Source organism: Chiloscyllium plagiosum, unplaced genomic scaffold (genome assembly GCF_037043375.1).
Source record: "Chiloscyllium plagiosum isolate Xiang-an unplaced genomic scaffold, Cpla_swu_hap1 HiC_scaffold_6, whole genome shotgun sequence".
Lineage (NCBI taxonomy): Eukaryota > Metazoa > Chordata > Chondrichthyes > Orectolobiformes > Hemiscylliidae > Chiloscyllium > Chiloscyllium plagiosum.
Window position 1 is genome coordinate 77426949 of NW_028270144.1, and position 14490 is coordinate 77441438.

Below are 14490 nucleotides of genomic sequence, written 5' to 3' on the forward strand. Positions count from 1 at the left end.
CGAAGGAGCAGGAGAGTCGACGTTTCAGGCGTAAGCCCTTCAGCAGGAATATGGAGGGGGAAGAGGGCTGAGAGATAAATAGGAGAGTGGGGTTGGGGCTGGGACTGGGGGGAAAGTAGCTGGGAAGGTAATAGATGGATGGAGGTGGGAGGTTATTGTGGTAGGTCGGTGAGGAGGGTGGAGCAGATAGGTGGGAAGGAAAATGGACTGGTAAGTCAGGTCAGGTGATTGGTAATTGGTACTGTCAGCCTCTGATTGGCCAGCAACTCACTGAGGAGGGATTTTTTTTTAATTCACTCATGAGACATGGGTGTCCCATTTGCAGGCCAGTGTTTATTTCTCATGCCTAGTTGCCCTTGAGAAGGTGGTGATGAGCTGCCTTCTTGAGCTGCTGCTGGTGTTTTATGTGCCCGAGAGGCTCAAACTCTGCATCTAGCCTAATGAGTACCTGGGCGATCATCCTGTACCCCTGACCGTTTAGTTGGGGATTGCTGGATCACAGCACTTTGTACAACTCAGCTGCTGATTTCAGAATCTAGATTGGCTCCAGTTTTAGGTTTGAATCTCCATAACACATGTAGACATTGTGATCATACTGATGCTCATGCCACCGATGCCGTGTAATGTTTTGGTTCAGCCCATGATTCATTTAGGACACATTTTAGAAGAGCAATCATGTTGAGGATACAAAATGAAATATGAGAAAATGCTGAAAATACACAGCAAGATAGGTCAGCAACTGAAAAGAGAAAATAAAGGGTTAATATTTAAAAGTTGTTACCTTTCGATTTATTTCAGTTAGCAATGGACTTGGTATGTATTTCCAGCATTTTCTCTGTTCCAATTTCAGGATTTCTTATATATGTATAATGAAATAAGACCATAAGACCATAAGAAATAGGAGTGGAAGTAAGGCCATTCGGCCCATCAAGTCCACTCCACCATTCAATCATGACTGATGGGCATTTCAACGCACTCTCCCCGTATCCCTTAATTCCTTGCGAGATTAAGAATTTATCAATCTCCAGCTTGAAGACATTTAACATCCCAGCCTCCACTGCGTTCCGTGACAGTGAATTCCACAGGCCCACCACTCGCTGGCTAAAGAAATGTCTCCTCATTTCCGTTCTAAGTAATAGGTCTGAGAGAAATATCAGACAGAAAGAAACATGGAGCAGCTATTTCCTTTCTTGTATTTTGTTATACTTCAGAGGTAGCTGACAGTAGATTGCACATTGAGAACTGCATTGCAAGTGACTCCAGCCTCTTCTGCTATTTAATGACACAAATAAGCTTCATTTCTCCGTGATTGGTTTAAAATACAAACTTAGAATAAGTAGAATCCAATTTACTTCACTTCCGTATGTGTTGAATTGGAGCCAAACAACCTGTGTGAGTGACCCATTATTTTAAGTAGAAATTATTTAGTGGAGATTCAAGGCTGATCATAATTTTGAGTAAACTGAGACCCTCATGATAAAGTAAAATCTACTGAGGTGTAGGTACCAATTTAATCACATTCTGGTTAAATGGAAATAATGCTTCCATTTGAAAACTGCAATTATCTGTACAAAGTATGAAAACCTAGTGTGAATGTATCAATTCACTGTGCACAGATAGTAAACATTAATCATTGCTGTGCTTTGGATTTCAGAGTGTTCCACAGTTACCATGTGCTAAAGCTCTCTACAACTATGAAGGGAAGGAACCTGGCGATCTTAGGTTCTGCAAAGGTGATCTCATCATTCTACGACGTAAGGTGGATGAGAACTGGTATCATGGCGAGCTTAATGGTACCCATGGCTTTTTCCCAGCTAGTTATATTCAATGCATCAAGCCTCTTCCACAGCCACCTCCTCAGGGCAAAGCACTTTATGACTTTGAAGTAAAAGATAAAGAGCAAGACAAGGACTGTTTGACTTTCTCAAAGGTAAAATAGTTATTGAACAAAGATACCAAATATTAGTTTTTAAGCAACAAATGTTTTATATTTACTCGCTTAGTGTATTATCATGAAATGAGTTTTCCACTCATCTCTGCCATCTAGCAGTATTGGAAAACACTATACAGGGGAACCTCAATTATCCAAATACCAATTATCTGAAAATTGGATTATTCAAAGGAGATCTCGAGGTCCCGATAGAAACATTACAGCAAAGGCATGTTTCCAGCAGTGATCGCGTCTTTTGTTTACAGTGATTAAACAGGCACCGTCTCCAAATGACTGACCTCCTGCCCTCTCTTTCTCCCCATATATTCCCTGGAGTTCTACAGAGGGGTGTACCCTAAACTGGACGGGGTTGGGCGGCACGGGGGCAGTGTTGGATGGGGTTGGGAGGCAGCGGGTCGGGGTCGGACGGGGTTGGGGTGGGGGGTGGAGTTGGATGGGGTTGGGAGCGTGGCGGGGTTTGGTGTTGGACGGGGTTGGAAGGCGGGGAGGCAGAGTTGGACTGGGTTGGGGACAGGGGAGGAGTGGTACGGGGGCAGGGACAGGCTGGGAGTGGGGCCTCATGTGCTGTGTGCTGCTGCAGTTTCCTGAACAGGGAGCAGACTTTAAAAACTCCGAGCCCCAGAGGAAAGGCATTTAATTGATTAACCAAATAATTAATTATCCGAATGAAATAGTGCCCGCCCATCTCATTCGGATAATCGAGCTTCCTCTGTATAAGAAAGTATTAGAACTTCTGTAACTATCTAACAATAATGTTGCATTGATAAGGTAGATGCTTATGTTCCTTCAAAAGCAAGATAAATAAGTGCTCATCCTCCTGAAATTCACAGAAGTTATGGCAATAGTAAAAATGTTCCATATCAATTTCCTTACATCCGTACTAGGTGCTCCATTTACCCACATCTATCCCAATGTCCATTTTTGTTCTTCAGTTCAGATGTTCCTCTGACACTGGAAAGGTTTGTCAGGTAACAGATTAATATTATATAAATAACTTTTCAATAACTGCAGATTCAGTTGTAAAACAGAAATTGCTGGAAACACTCAGTAGGTCTAGCAACATCTGTGGTGAGAAATCAGAGTTAACACATAAATCGAGTGACCCTTCCCATCCGAACGTTGACTCTGATTTCTCTCCACGGATTTACAGCATCCACAGTTCTTTTGTATTTGGGTTGCCACTAGTGTTGCAAGATATTTATTATAAGCTGAGAAAATGTGGAGCTTTAGCTTTCACTCATGATGGAACAAATTTTGAAAGCTACATCACTTTATGTTGAATAGGAAGGGTTTGGAGGGATATGGGCCGGGTGCTGGCAGGTGGGACTAGATTGGGTTGGGACATCTGGTCGGCATGGACGGGTTGGACTGAAGGGTCTGTTTCCATGCTGTACATCTCTATGACTCTATGCTAAAGTGCACTTACAGACGTAGATTTCAGCTAGCTGTAGTAGTGGGCAAAAGTCAGGTCCAATGGGAGCATAATTGTCAGCTTAAATAAAATAATGGTTTGCACACAGTAGAAAATACATAAATGACTAGATTGGTTTCTAAAGACAACATCAATTGTTGAACAATCTACAGAGATAATTCATAATCACTTTGCATTTACTTCAAACTATCTGAATGCATTTCTGTCTCAATTTGTTGCACATTCTGTAGACATAACTCATAATGCCTTGTTCTAATACTGACAAAATGTTAAAGTGGTATTGAGGGCACATCATCCTTCTTTTGGTTTTGTTGTTGGGTGTGCACAGAATCCCAGAAGTTCTGGTTTAACCCAAGTTTCATGTCACTCCATGAGAAGCTTTTATGCTTCACCCTTGGATCAATTGAGAATACGTTGTGCACCAGTATAATGACACATGATTGTGCCATATATTTATGAATCTTAATCAAAATTGGTGTGAAGTCATACTGCAACCAGATGTTGGGCAGATCGTACAGGAACCAGCTGGTGACTAATTTCAAATTAAATCATATGAGTTATAGATTGCCAATTTAATATCATCAGTTAAAAAAATTCTAAGATTGTTATTTGGTCTCACCATTGTGCTTGATTTATTTTAACGTCTCTATGGGGGGAAAATGATTTCCACTGTTCTGTTGTTAATTGCAACATATAATGCTGTCTATCGCCTGTCTGTCCCTCTTTCCTGGCTGTCTTCAAACTGTTCTTGATTTCTAAAACAACTTGATAGGCAAATAGAAATTGCATTTACAAAGAAAATAACTGGTTTAGATTCTATTGTGAATTTAGATTTAAGGCTAGAAATGAAACTTTGTATTAGGTGTGGAATTTCCTCCATTGGAAAAGAATACCAGAAAAACACTATTACGTTCACCCCTTTAAGTTAAAAGAACAGCAAGTCCATTTCCTAATTATGTTTACTGGGGCTCTAAGAAAGAAAACAAAAACTCAGCTAATTCAGTAAAATTCCTCACTAATTCCCTAAGGCAATCAAGCAAGTTCTAGGAGACAGGTAGCACGATAACATCACAAAATCAAAAGTAATTAGCAGTTTTCCTCTTCTCTGTAACAGAAATGCCCTCCTTTCATGATTGTGTTAAAATTCTTTGAATTTACTCAACGTCTGAGCATCTACAACCCTCTGGGCAGAGAATTCCAAAGATTCACAAGCTACTTTAGTGAAAAAAGATCCTCTCATCTCAAGCCAATCTGGTACCCTGTAGCTTTCTAAACTCCTCTCAGAATCTGTCTTGTTTACCGATGCTACCATTCAGCTGCTTAGAATCTTATGTGTTTCAGTGAAACTATCTCTCATTCTTCTATACTACAGAGAAGAGAGCACGACTCTACTCAGTCTGGCCACAAAGGGCAATCTACTCATACAAGGAATCAGTATGGTGAAAGTTCACTGCACCCCCTCCAAGGCAAGGACATCCCTAAATCTCCTACTTCTACTGCAAGAGAAATGTAACAGCACTCCAGGAATATGTGAAAGTTGTAGCATAGTACTGAAAAACAATGGCCCTCAGGGCAGGACATCAGCAAAGCACAAAAGACACAAAGTAAATAAGGAAGTAGTTTTTAGGGGAGATTTGTTTAAAAGCCCAAAGGAGGGAAAGATTAGCACAGAGTCTCATAGTTCGGAAGAATGAGAGAATCAGAAACTGCACTGATGTGGGTGTCATTGGCTAGGCCAGCATTTATCATCCATCTCTAATTAATCTTATAGCAAGTGGCCAATTAGCAGGCTGTCTGCATATTTGCCTATTAGGGATGACGCCAGGATCTGGAGACAGAGATATGGCTCATTGTAACAGAGACAGCAGACCTCATTGTGTCACCAGTGTGAACATTAAGGAAATCTCCCCTAAACACTACTTGCTTATTTTATGGCTTTTAAGCCATGCTGATGTCCTGCCCTGAAGGCCATTGCTTATAAGTAAAATGCTGCAATTTTCACATGGTAGTGGAGTGGTGCAACATATGTCTTGCAATAAAAATATGATATTGAGGAATATACTTGCCTTAGAGGCTGTGTAGTGAAGTTTCATAAAACTGATTCCTGATATGACATAATTGCCATATGTGGCCAGACTGAATAGAATGGATTCTCCCTTCTGAGCATTGCTGAGAGGCAAGAAACTGTGAAGTAATGGTGGGTTTTGTTATATTAATTCATAGGAAATGGCTGTGAATTGCAAGACAGTTTGTTGCCCGTCTCTAAATTGCCCTTGGAAAAGGTGGTGCTAGCTACCTTTTTAAATTGCTACAGTTCATGGAGATTAGGTGCTGTCAGGAAGGAATTCCAGGATTTTGACCCAGCAAGTGAGGAAACAGCAATATATTTCCAAGTCAGGATGATGAGTGGCTTGGAGGGGAACTTACAGGTGATGGTGTTCCCATGTATCTGCTGCCCTTGTTCTGATAGGTAGCACAGGCTTGGAAAATGCTATCAAAAGAGCATTGGTGAGTTGCTGCATTTTGTAAAATGTGTGCTCGGATTGGGTGCCAATTAAAGTGGACTAACGTTTCCTGGATGTTACCAAGCTTTTTAGTGTTATTTAAATTGTACCCATCTGGGCAAGTGTGGAGCATTCCATCACACTCCTGACTTATCTTTGTAGTGGAGAAATGGGTGTCTAGGAGATTGTAGCCTACAGTCAATCACCGGAAAGAAGGAGATTGGTTATATGGCCATTACCCATCTGCTGAATGTGACCAAGCCATTCCAGATGTTGTTGACTAAATGTTGCGTGTGTGTGTGTGTTGATGGAATTAGCATCGTCCCAGGGTCTGTGAATTGGTGACCCTGTCCTGCCAAGAGGTATGAAGGATATGTCTGACAGTGATGATGGAAACTGCTCAGCCTTTTCTTCTGCCTAACTTGTGTGTTCCAGATCGCACCACTGTAGAGGGATGCAGGGTAATAGACCCATGGTGTTCTCAATTGGTTGTTGTTATTCCACACACTTTTCTTCAGATTGGATATAACAACTGCAGCTTCAACAATACATTGTGGATTTCAGCATCAAATGACAGATTGATGTGAATGTGTAGTCTGGGTATGTGTGAAGCTATCTACAAACCCCCAAAACACATAGTTAGTTCTGTTAAATGGCAGTATGGCTACATTCTCAACTATGGCATTCATCTTACTGTTGCTGATAGTCAAGCCAAACTGTGGCTTTGATAGAGTCTGGCAACTGCTGCTGAAGATGTGCATCTGTCTAGAATGGTCTTGCAGGATCACCAACCCACTAATAAGGACATAGAGTCATACAGATGTACAGCATGGAAACAGACCCTTCGGTCCAACCCGTCCATGCCGACCAGACATCCCAACCCAACCTAGTCCCACCTGCCAGCACCTGGCCCATATCCCACCAAACCCTTCCTCTTCATATACCCATCCAAATGCCTCTTAAATGTTGCAATTGTACCAGCCTCTCTTGGATGTCATTTAAAGAAGGCTTGACAGCTTTCCATCAGTTCTGATGTGAAAACAGACATTCTTTGTAGATGAGCCCAAAATTTCATTGTCATTATCAGTCACTCACTAATGAATATGATTGTCTACCTAGGAAATGCTGTGTCATTGGTCATGGGTTCTGTGGCTTTTTGTGTCGTTAATAAATCTGATCCCAGAGCCGCATGTCTGACCAAACATCTAGCAGGTGTTTTTGGAAGGTGGAATTGGTCCTTGGCCTTGAGATTGTTGGTATTTCTTTCTCTGGTTTCTTCTCCATACATCCTCTTGCCAAATGCTGTTGTCAAAGAACTGAATCCCTTGCTACAGGAGTTTCTTCCAAGTCCTTCTGAATGAGGGCTTCCCATACATTGGCATCTATGCTCCATTTCTTGAGAGAAGCCTTCAGGTAAACTTCGAAGTGCTTCCTTTGTCCTCCTCTCGATCGAATGCCTTCCTTGAGCTGGGTGAAGAAGATCTGCTTTGGTAGTTGGAACTCAGGCATCTTAAGCACATGGCTAGCCCAGCGGAGTTGGTTTCGGATGATCAAGGCCTCAATGCTGGTGGTACTGTCTACTTCAAGGACATTGATGTTAGTACATCTGTCCTCCCAACTGATGCGGAGAATCCATCTCAAACAGCATTAATGGAACTTCTCAAGGATTTTGAGATGACATCTGACCATTGTCTGTGCTCCAGAGCCTTAAAGAAGAGTTGGAAGGAAGACTGCCTTAGACACAAGGATTTTGGTATACAAATGGATGTTAAGGTCACTGGAAATTTTCATCCTTAGTCATCCAAATGCCTCTTAAATGTTGCAATTGTACCCTCTAAACCCTTCTTATTCATGTACCCATCTGGATGTCTTTTAAATATTGTAATTGTACCATCCTTCATCACTTCCTCTGGCCGCTCATTCCATACATGTACCAACCTCTGCATGAAAATGTTGCCCCTTAGGCTCCTTTTAAATCTTTCCCCTCTCACCTTAAACCTATGCCATCTAGTTTTGGCCTCTCCCACCGCATGGAAAAGACCTTGTCTATTTAACCTATCCATGCCCCTCATGATGTTATAAACCCCTATAGGGTCACCCCTCAGCCTCTGACACTCCATGGGAAAATAATCTCCCCTATTCAGCCTCTCCCTGTAGCTCAAACCCTCCAATTCTGGCAACATCCTTGGAAATATTTTCTGAACCCTTTCAAGTTTCACAACATCATTCCTGTAGCAGGAGGACCAGAAATACACTCAATATTCCAAAAGTGGCCTAAGCAATGTACTGTGCAGCCACAACATGAACTCCCAACTCCTATACTCAGTGCACTGACCAATAAAGGAAAGAATCTTCATCACTATCCTATCTTCTTGGGACTCCACTTTCAAGGAACTATGAACCTGCATTCCAAGGTCTCTTTGTTCAGCAACACTTTCCAGGACCTTACTATTTAGTGTATACGTCCTGCCCTGATTTGCCTTTCCAAATGCAACACTTCACATTTATCTAAGTTAAACTCCGTCTGGCAATATTCAGCCCATTGGCCCATCTGATCAAGATCCTGTCGTGCCCTCAGGTCATGATCATTTCAATTGTAGATCAACTAGTTCTGAAACCACATGCAGACTCATGGAAGATGTGTCCAGCCAGAATTTACACTCTGACAGGGAGCAACAGAAAGAAACATTTAACCCAAGGTACTCCACAGGGAGATGTCTTAACAGTTGTTGTAATTACAATGGTTGGTTCTTGTATAGAGTCTTTACTTCATTTGTGCTGTAGTACTGCTCCAACCCTACAGTGGAATTAGAGAGATTTGATTACTATGATTGAAGAATTCGGGTCATGTCGCATCAGTCTCTGAAGTTTTGTCATAACAAGTGAGTCAAAAGCTCTTTTACTACTCTGGGTTCAATGTCCAGCTCTTCTGTGACGGGCTGTCCATGATTTCTAGAGTTTCCTTGATTACAGTTTTCAGCCGAGTGTACAACTCAAGGTCATGTTCCAGCTTCTCTTCCAATATTTATTACAGTCAGTAATGACCTAATGTATCTTTATTTTCAGTGGAGCCATCTTCTTTCCTGACAGACCTGTTGCCTTTTCGACCATGCCATTCCAAGTATAGAAGGACCTCTGGATATTCTGGCGAAGTTGTAACTGGTTGTCGTTGGCACATTGCCCAGCAGTCTGTTGGACTTTACTTTGACTTGTTCTTTATGTGGTCAGAAGCTTCTTGCTTGGGTCTCTCTTGTGATTAATGGAGCAGCCCATTTGGCTTCAATAACCGGTTCCATCACAGTGATGTTAGCCTCAAACCCATCAGAACTTTTCCATTCTTGCTTGACATTTTTTTGACAGTGCATTATTGTAAATGGTGTCTTCAAGTATGGTCTATTTTGCCTCTTCAGTATTTGTGGACATACCAGAGATTGCCTGTTCATTTATGGCATCCTAGAATCCTTACAGTGTGGAAGCCCATCAAGTCCACACTGACCCTCCAAAGAGCATCCCACCCAGACCCACCTCCCCACCCATTCCCTGCATTCCCCATGACTAATCAACATAGCCTGCACATCCCTGGTCACTGTGAGCAATTTAGCATGGCCAATCCACCTAACCTGCACATCTTTGTACTGTGGGAGGAACGCGGAGCATCTGGTGGAAACCCACATAGACACAGGGAGAACATGCGAACCCACACAGTCACACAAATTTGGAATCGAACTCAGGTTCCTGCCGCTGTGAGGCAGCAGTACTAAACTTTGAGCCTTGTTTCATTTGAGGATCTGTTTGCTTTTATCACAGACTGTATGGCTGCTGTTGCTCTGAGGATGGCATTTCAGCATTGAATGAGAAAGCTTCAAGTGTTGAACCATAATAATAGTGCACACCAGGGAATGGTGTGTATCACAGTTAAAGTTATGTGTTTTGAGAATGCTGTTCAGTGTCATGACAGGTGATGATCAACTTGAGCTAGTGACAATGCCCTGATTTTGGTTGTCTCCAAGCTATATGGTCACATGGTTTTTTCTGAAAGAAGTTGATAGTTACACATAAGTCATGGTATCAACAAAGCTCAAGTTGTTTCCATTTCATCTCATTTATCTTTCCCACATCATGATGTCGGAGGCAGGAGGACCATACTTCATGCATAGCGTCCACTCTTGCTTTGAAAATCCTCAGCATAAATATGTTCTAACTTAGGGATTTTGCTGACTTGATGGTGCCAAACTCCTCATAGAATTTGTCTTTTGTTTCTATAGTGGAACATAGCCCTGGCAAGTGGATACTCATGACGTTACTTGGCCCTCTTTGAGTTGTGCATTTTAAGAGAGGAAACGTGTTCTATCGTCTTTCTAGGTGCTTGTAACATTGAGAATAACAAATTCCTTATATCCAAGACTCCCCTGGCCTACAGCCCTGTGGACTTTCTCTGCTAGAGCCTGATCATTTGATGGGAAGCTATATTAATGTTAAATCTATCAATTTCAGTTTAGAATTATGGCTGTTTCATACACATGATCAACCAACAGCAAATCATCGGCCAGTCTACTGCACGTAGGCATGGATTCCATTGACCTGGAATCCAATACCCATTAAGCAGATGAACTGTCAGCACCTTAATAATCAAGGGCAGCCTGATTTAAGGTGGATGGTGAATAGCCAGTGGAATACACTGGCTCCTCCTACTGTCGGTAGCAACTGTTCATTACAGCAGTTGAGCTGGGCTTCTCATTCATAACTGCTGACTCCTGAAAATGAATCATTCAGTGACCTTACTAGTATCATAGCTTGAACATGTGGATTGCTGTCAGAGGACTCCACCTGCCCCTGGGAAAGAGCTTAGAATCCCAAGGCAGGAAATCAGTAGTGCTCTTCTTTCAGAATTTGCTTACATGTCACCCTCTCCAAACATGCTCCCCCATCACCTGCTACCCTTCCATGACTCCACATTCACCTGTGAGATCCTCAGAAAATTCAACCCATAAAGTGTGAAAGGAGCTATCTATCAAATGAAAATCTTGCCCTAGTGACCTGTTCAGAAAAAAAAGCATTTGTACAGTTTGTTGGAGAGCATTGAACTCTTTGTTTGGCTTGGGCTTCATCGAGATAAAAGTTACGGAGAGAACAAAGTAATAGTTTCCGGTTTAATAAAGCAAGGCAAGGTTTAGGAATTGATCAGAGATTCCTTGGGAATCAGAAGAGATAGTGAGGGTTAACAATATCGATTGATTAAGAAGAATTGCTTATTAGACAAGTGAATGACATAAAGAAATGTCTTTGAAGCTTCGAAAGAAACGGGTTTCAGCATAATTGGTCCTCATTTACATTATTTTCTTTGTTATTGTGAATTGCAGCTGATTTCTTTTAACATTTACATCCTTTCTCCTTTTTAGGATGAAATTTTGACTGTCATAAGGAGGGTGGACGACAACTGGGCAGAAGGAATGTTAGGAGATAAGATTGGCATATTTCCACTCTTGTATGTTGAGGTGAGTCTATTAAAGCAACAGAAACCTATATTGTGTTTCAAAGTGTCTGATTTGTAATGCTTCTTTATGTCGAATTATCTATATGTTTGTGCATCAGAGTCAATATAGACAATAATTTCCATTAGTTTACAATGTAATGCTTATTGAAACATACACAGAGAAAGCCAGAGAAACTCTTGTGCTGAAGCAGTAGATGTATTCTGAAGAAGTGTATTATTGGACTTGAAGCATTAATTCGCTTTCTCTCTCCACAGATGCTTCCAGACCCACTGAATTTCTCCAGCCTTCTCTGTGTTTGTGTCAGATTTCCATTATTTTGATTTTATTAATGATTATTGAGGTTTATTGTGCTTTTTGACTTTGTAGGAAGTTGAAAGGTGAGGTTGAAGATCAAATATCATGTTGCTCAACTAATGTGTTAACTGGGAGGCGTTAGTGAGATTTTTTTTTTGGATTTCAGATGAGGGTGTCATCAACTGGTCTGTTCTAACTCCCTAGAACTCATTTTCATTCTACCAACCTGCTGCCCAAGATGGTTTGCTCTGAGTAGAACAAAAGTGCCGAGTCTGGAGTTACTACTGAAACCAAAGTGTGTTGTGACATTCCAGGACGTTTTGTTGGTGTGAATGGGTCTGCTCAGATCTCCAGTTGCTGGAGTGCGTTTATAATGGGCTCCCCTCTAGACTGTACCGTTGTGGTATCTGTAGTGAATGATCTTTAGGCCATTCTCATATATTCATGGTCCGGATACCAATTAGAGCTCCAATTTGCATGTAACTCTACAGTGAAGTAGGCACCTAAAGAGAGACCTGAGCCTGCAGGAGGCAGCCAGGAGTTGAGTGGCAATAAGACACCTTGTGAGGCTGTTCAAACCACAAACCATTCCACTCAGTAGAACCATTTAGCCTTACTTTGACAGAAAGAGAATGTTAATTAAAGCTTTTCTATTTAGGATAATATATTACATAAATTAGATAGAAAATGCAGTACAAAATGAACCAAAGTATTTTGTGCCCCCCACATTCTATCTTCTTTATTTTATCTTTTCAACCAATCTATCCCTTTTTCTCTCATGGACTTATTGCATTTACTTTGAGAGAATCTAAGCAATTTCTATCCATCTCATCGTTTGATAGCTTATTTTACATTCTAACCAATCTGTGCAAAGAGATTTCTCCTATTTCCCTGTTGGACATTTTAGTAACTACCTTTTGTGTTTGCCGCTCCTGTTTCATTTTATAAAGGGGCTGCTTTTTTGGTTGAACTTCAGCCGAGCTCTCCTGATGGGGCAGGGCTTGCATGGGGACTGGGCAGGTTGAACAGCCTCCTCTTGGGCCTGGCTGATGTGTCCACCAACAGGTCCAGGCTTTGGGCTATGGAGGGGCTTGTTGTACCTGACTGTCAGGCCCTCTTCTCCGCACACGGGTGCCCATCGAGAGAGTCTGGAGTGGCCACAAGCTTAATAGAGGCCTTTAGGGAGTGGTGGGCACAGCATCACCCCGAATAACAATATTGTGATTTGATTTTATATGTTTCCACTTAATTTCTGTAAGTTTCTATTGAGCGTTTGGTTTTCATTTTGTTACAGTGCCCAGAGCAGGGGTTGCCTAAACTGATTAACATGTTTTGTGTTAAAAATGTAGAAAGGATGATTTACCTCTTGATTTTTTAATTACAGTGCCCCACCAGGGCTGTCTGTTATTGCTCATTTAAAAAAAGTAAAAAGGAGTCATAGAGTCATACAACACAGAAACAGACCCTTCGGTCCAACTAGTCCATGCCAAACATAATCCCAAACTAAACTAGTTCCACCTGCCTGCTCTTGGCTCATTTCCCTCTAAACCTTTCCTATTCATGTATCAATCCAAATGTCTTTTAAATGTTGCAATTGTACTCACATCTACCACTTCATCATGAAATTCATTCCACACTCAAACCACCCTCTGTGTAAAAAAATTCCCATTTATAACTTTTTAAAATCTCTCTCCTCTCATCTTAAAATGTGCCCCCTAGACTTGAAATCCCCCGTCCTAGGGAAAATACAACAATTATTAATTCTATCTATACCTCTCACGATTTTGTGAACTTCTTTCAGGTCACCTCTCAACCTCCTGCACTCCAGTGAAAAAAGTTCCAGCCTATCCAAACTTTCTTTATTCTTGTTAATGTCCTTCCTATAAGGAGGAGTGCATCTTCACACCCAGAAATGACTCCTTCATTTGATTTTCATAAATTTCCTCTAAGTTTTCATTGAACCTTTGATTTTTTTTTACAAGTCCAATCAGGGGCTGTCTAAACCATTACTGTTTATTTTTAAAAAGAGGTTTGATGGCAGCAGTCTACCCCCGCCATACCCCACCATTGATTAGTACAGCTCCATATGTCAACTCCAGCTCTCTGACTTTTACCTTCAAATGATTGTCAGGCTTTCCAAGACATAACATTCATTCTTACTCTTGAGTCATTGTATGTGACTGTCAAATGTTAGTCTTTAAACATTGTTGTGGACCAGGCCAGACCGCCTCAAAACATTTCACGAAAATAGCCCAGACCTTAGGTTTGCTAATTGCTTTAAGCAGGTGTACAGTGGATATTTCAGGAGAGATGCAGCTGGTCGAACCACTTAGTTTTTAAACAAAACAGAATTTATTTACAAGATTACCAAATGAAACGCAAAGAGAAGAGAACAGAATACTGAATAACTTAACCAATATGAAAACCCAATAGATTATCCCAACGTAATGATGCTGTTCCCAAGGTTTGCAACCTTGTTAAAGGAGCAGCATTGTGATAACATGCATAGTTCTTTGCCACGTGTGCAAGTAAGTTCAAAATCTTCAAACAGCACCAAATTACTATTGAACTGATGAAGATTGTACCAATAAGTATGTAACATCTAGAAAAAGCTGTTAATAAAGAAGCAGCAGCCAGTACATCACTTCCAGTAAATCAACTCGCAAGGTGGAGAGGGTGTTAACCAACAAATTCACTCAATGTAGCATATGAAAATTATAATAATCGCCACCATGTTTTCTGAGTAACCAGAAAGCATAGTGCTACAGATTTTCTAATAAAATAAATAGATTTAAAGTTATGTAATTCACAAAA

General features: G+C 41.2%; 1 protein-coding gene across 4 annotated transcripts in view; it reads left to right on the top strand.

Annotated features, from left to right (window-relative positions):
* The window catches only part of sh3rf3 (SH3 domain containing ring finger 3), a 377685-nt gene that overhangs the window by 272383 nt on the left and 90812 nt on the right, over positions 1–14490 (top strand). For 3 of the 4 annotated variants that reach the window (XR_015757438.1, XM_043691783.2, XM_087988131.1), the window contains 2 exons: positions 1655–1930; positions 11287–11382. Coding sequence is in view for 3 of the 4 variants with exons in the window: in XM_043691783.2 (XP_043547718.2) it covers positions 1655–1930; positions 11287–11382 (372 nt within the window). In the remaining variant the exon portion in view is untranslated. The remainder of the gene's footprint in view (positions 1–1654; positions 1931–11286; positions 11383–14490) is intronic. The other variant, XM_087988130.1, reaches the window with a different exon arrangement.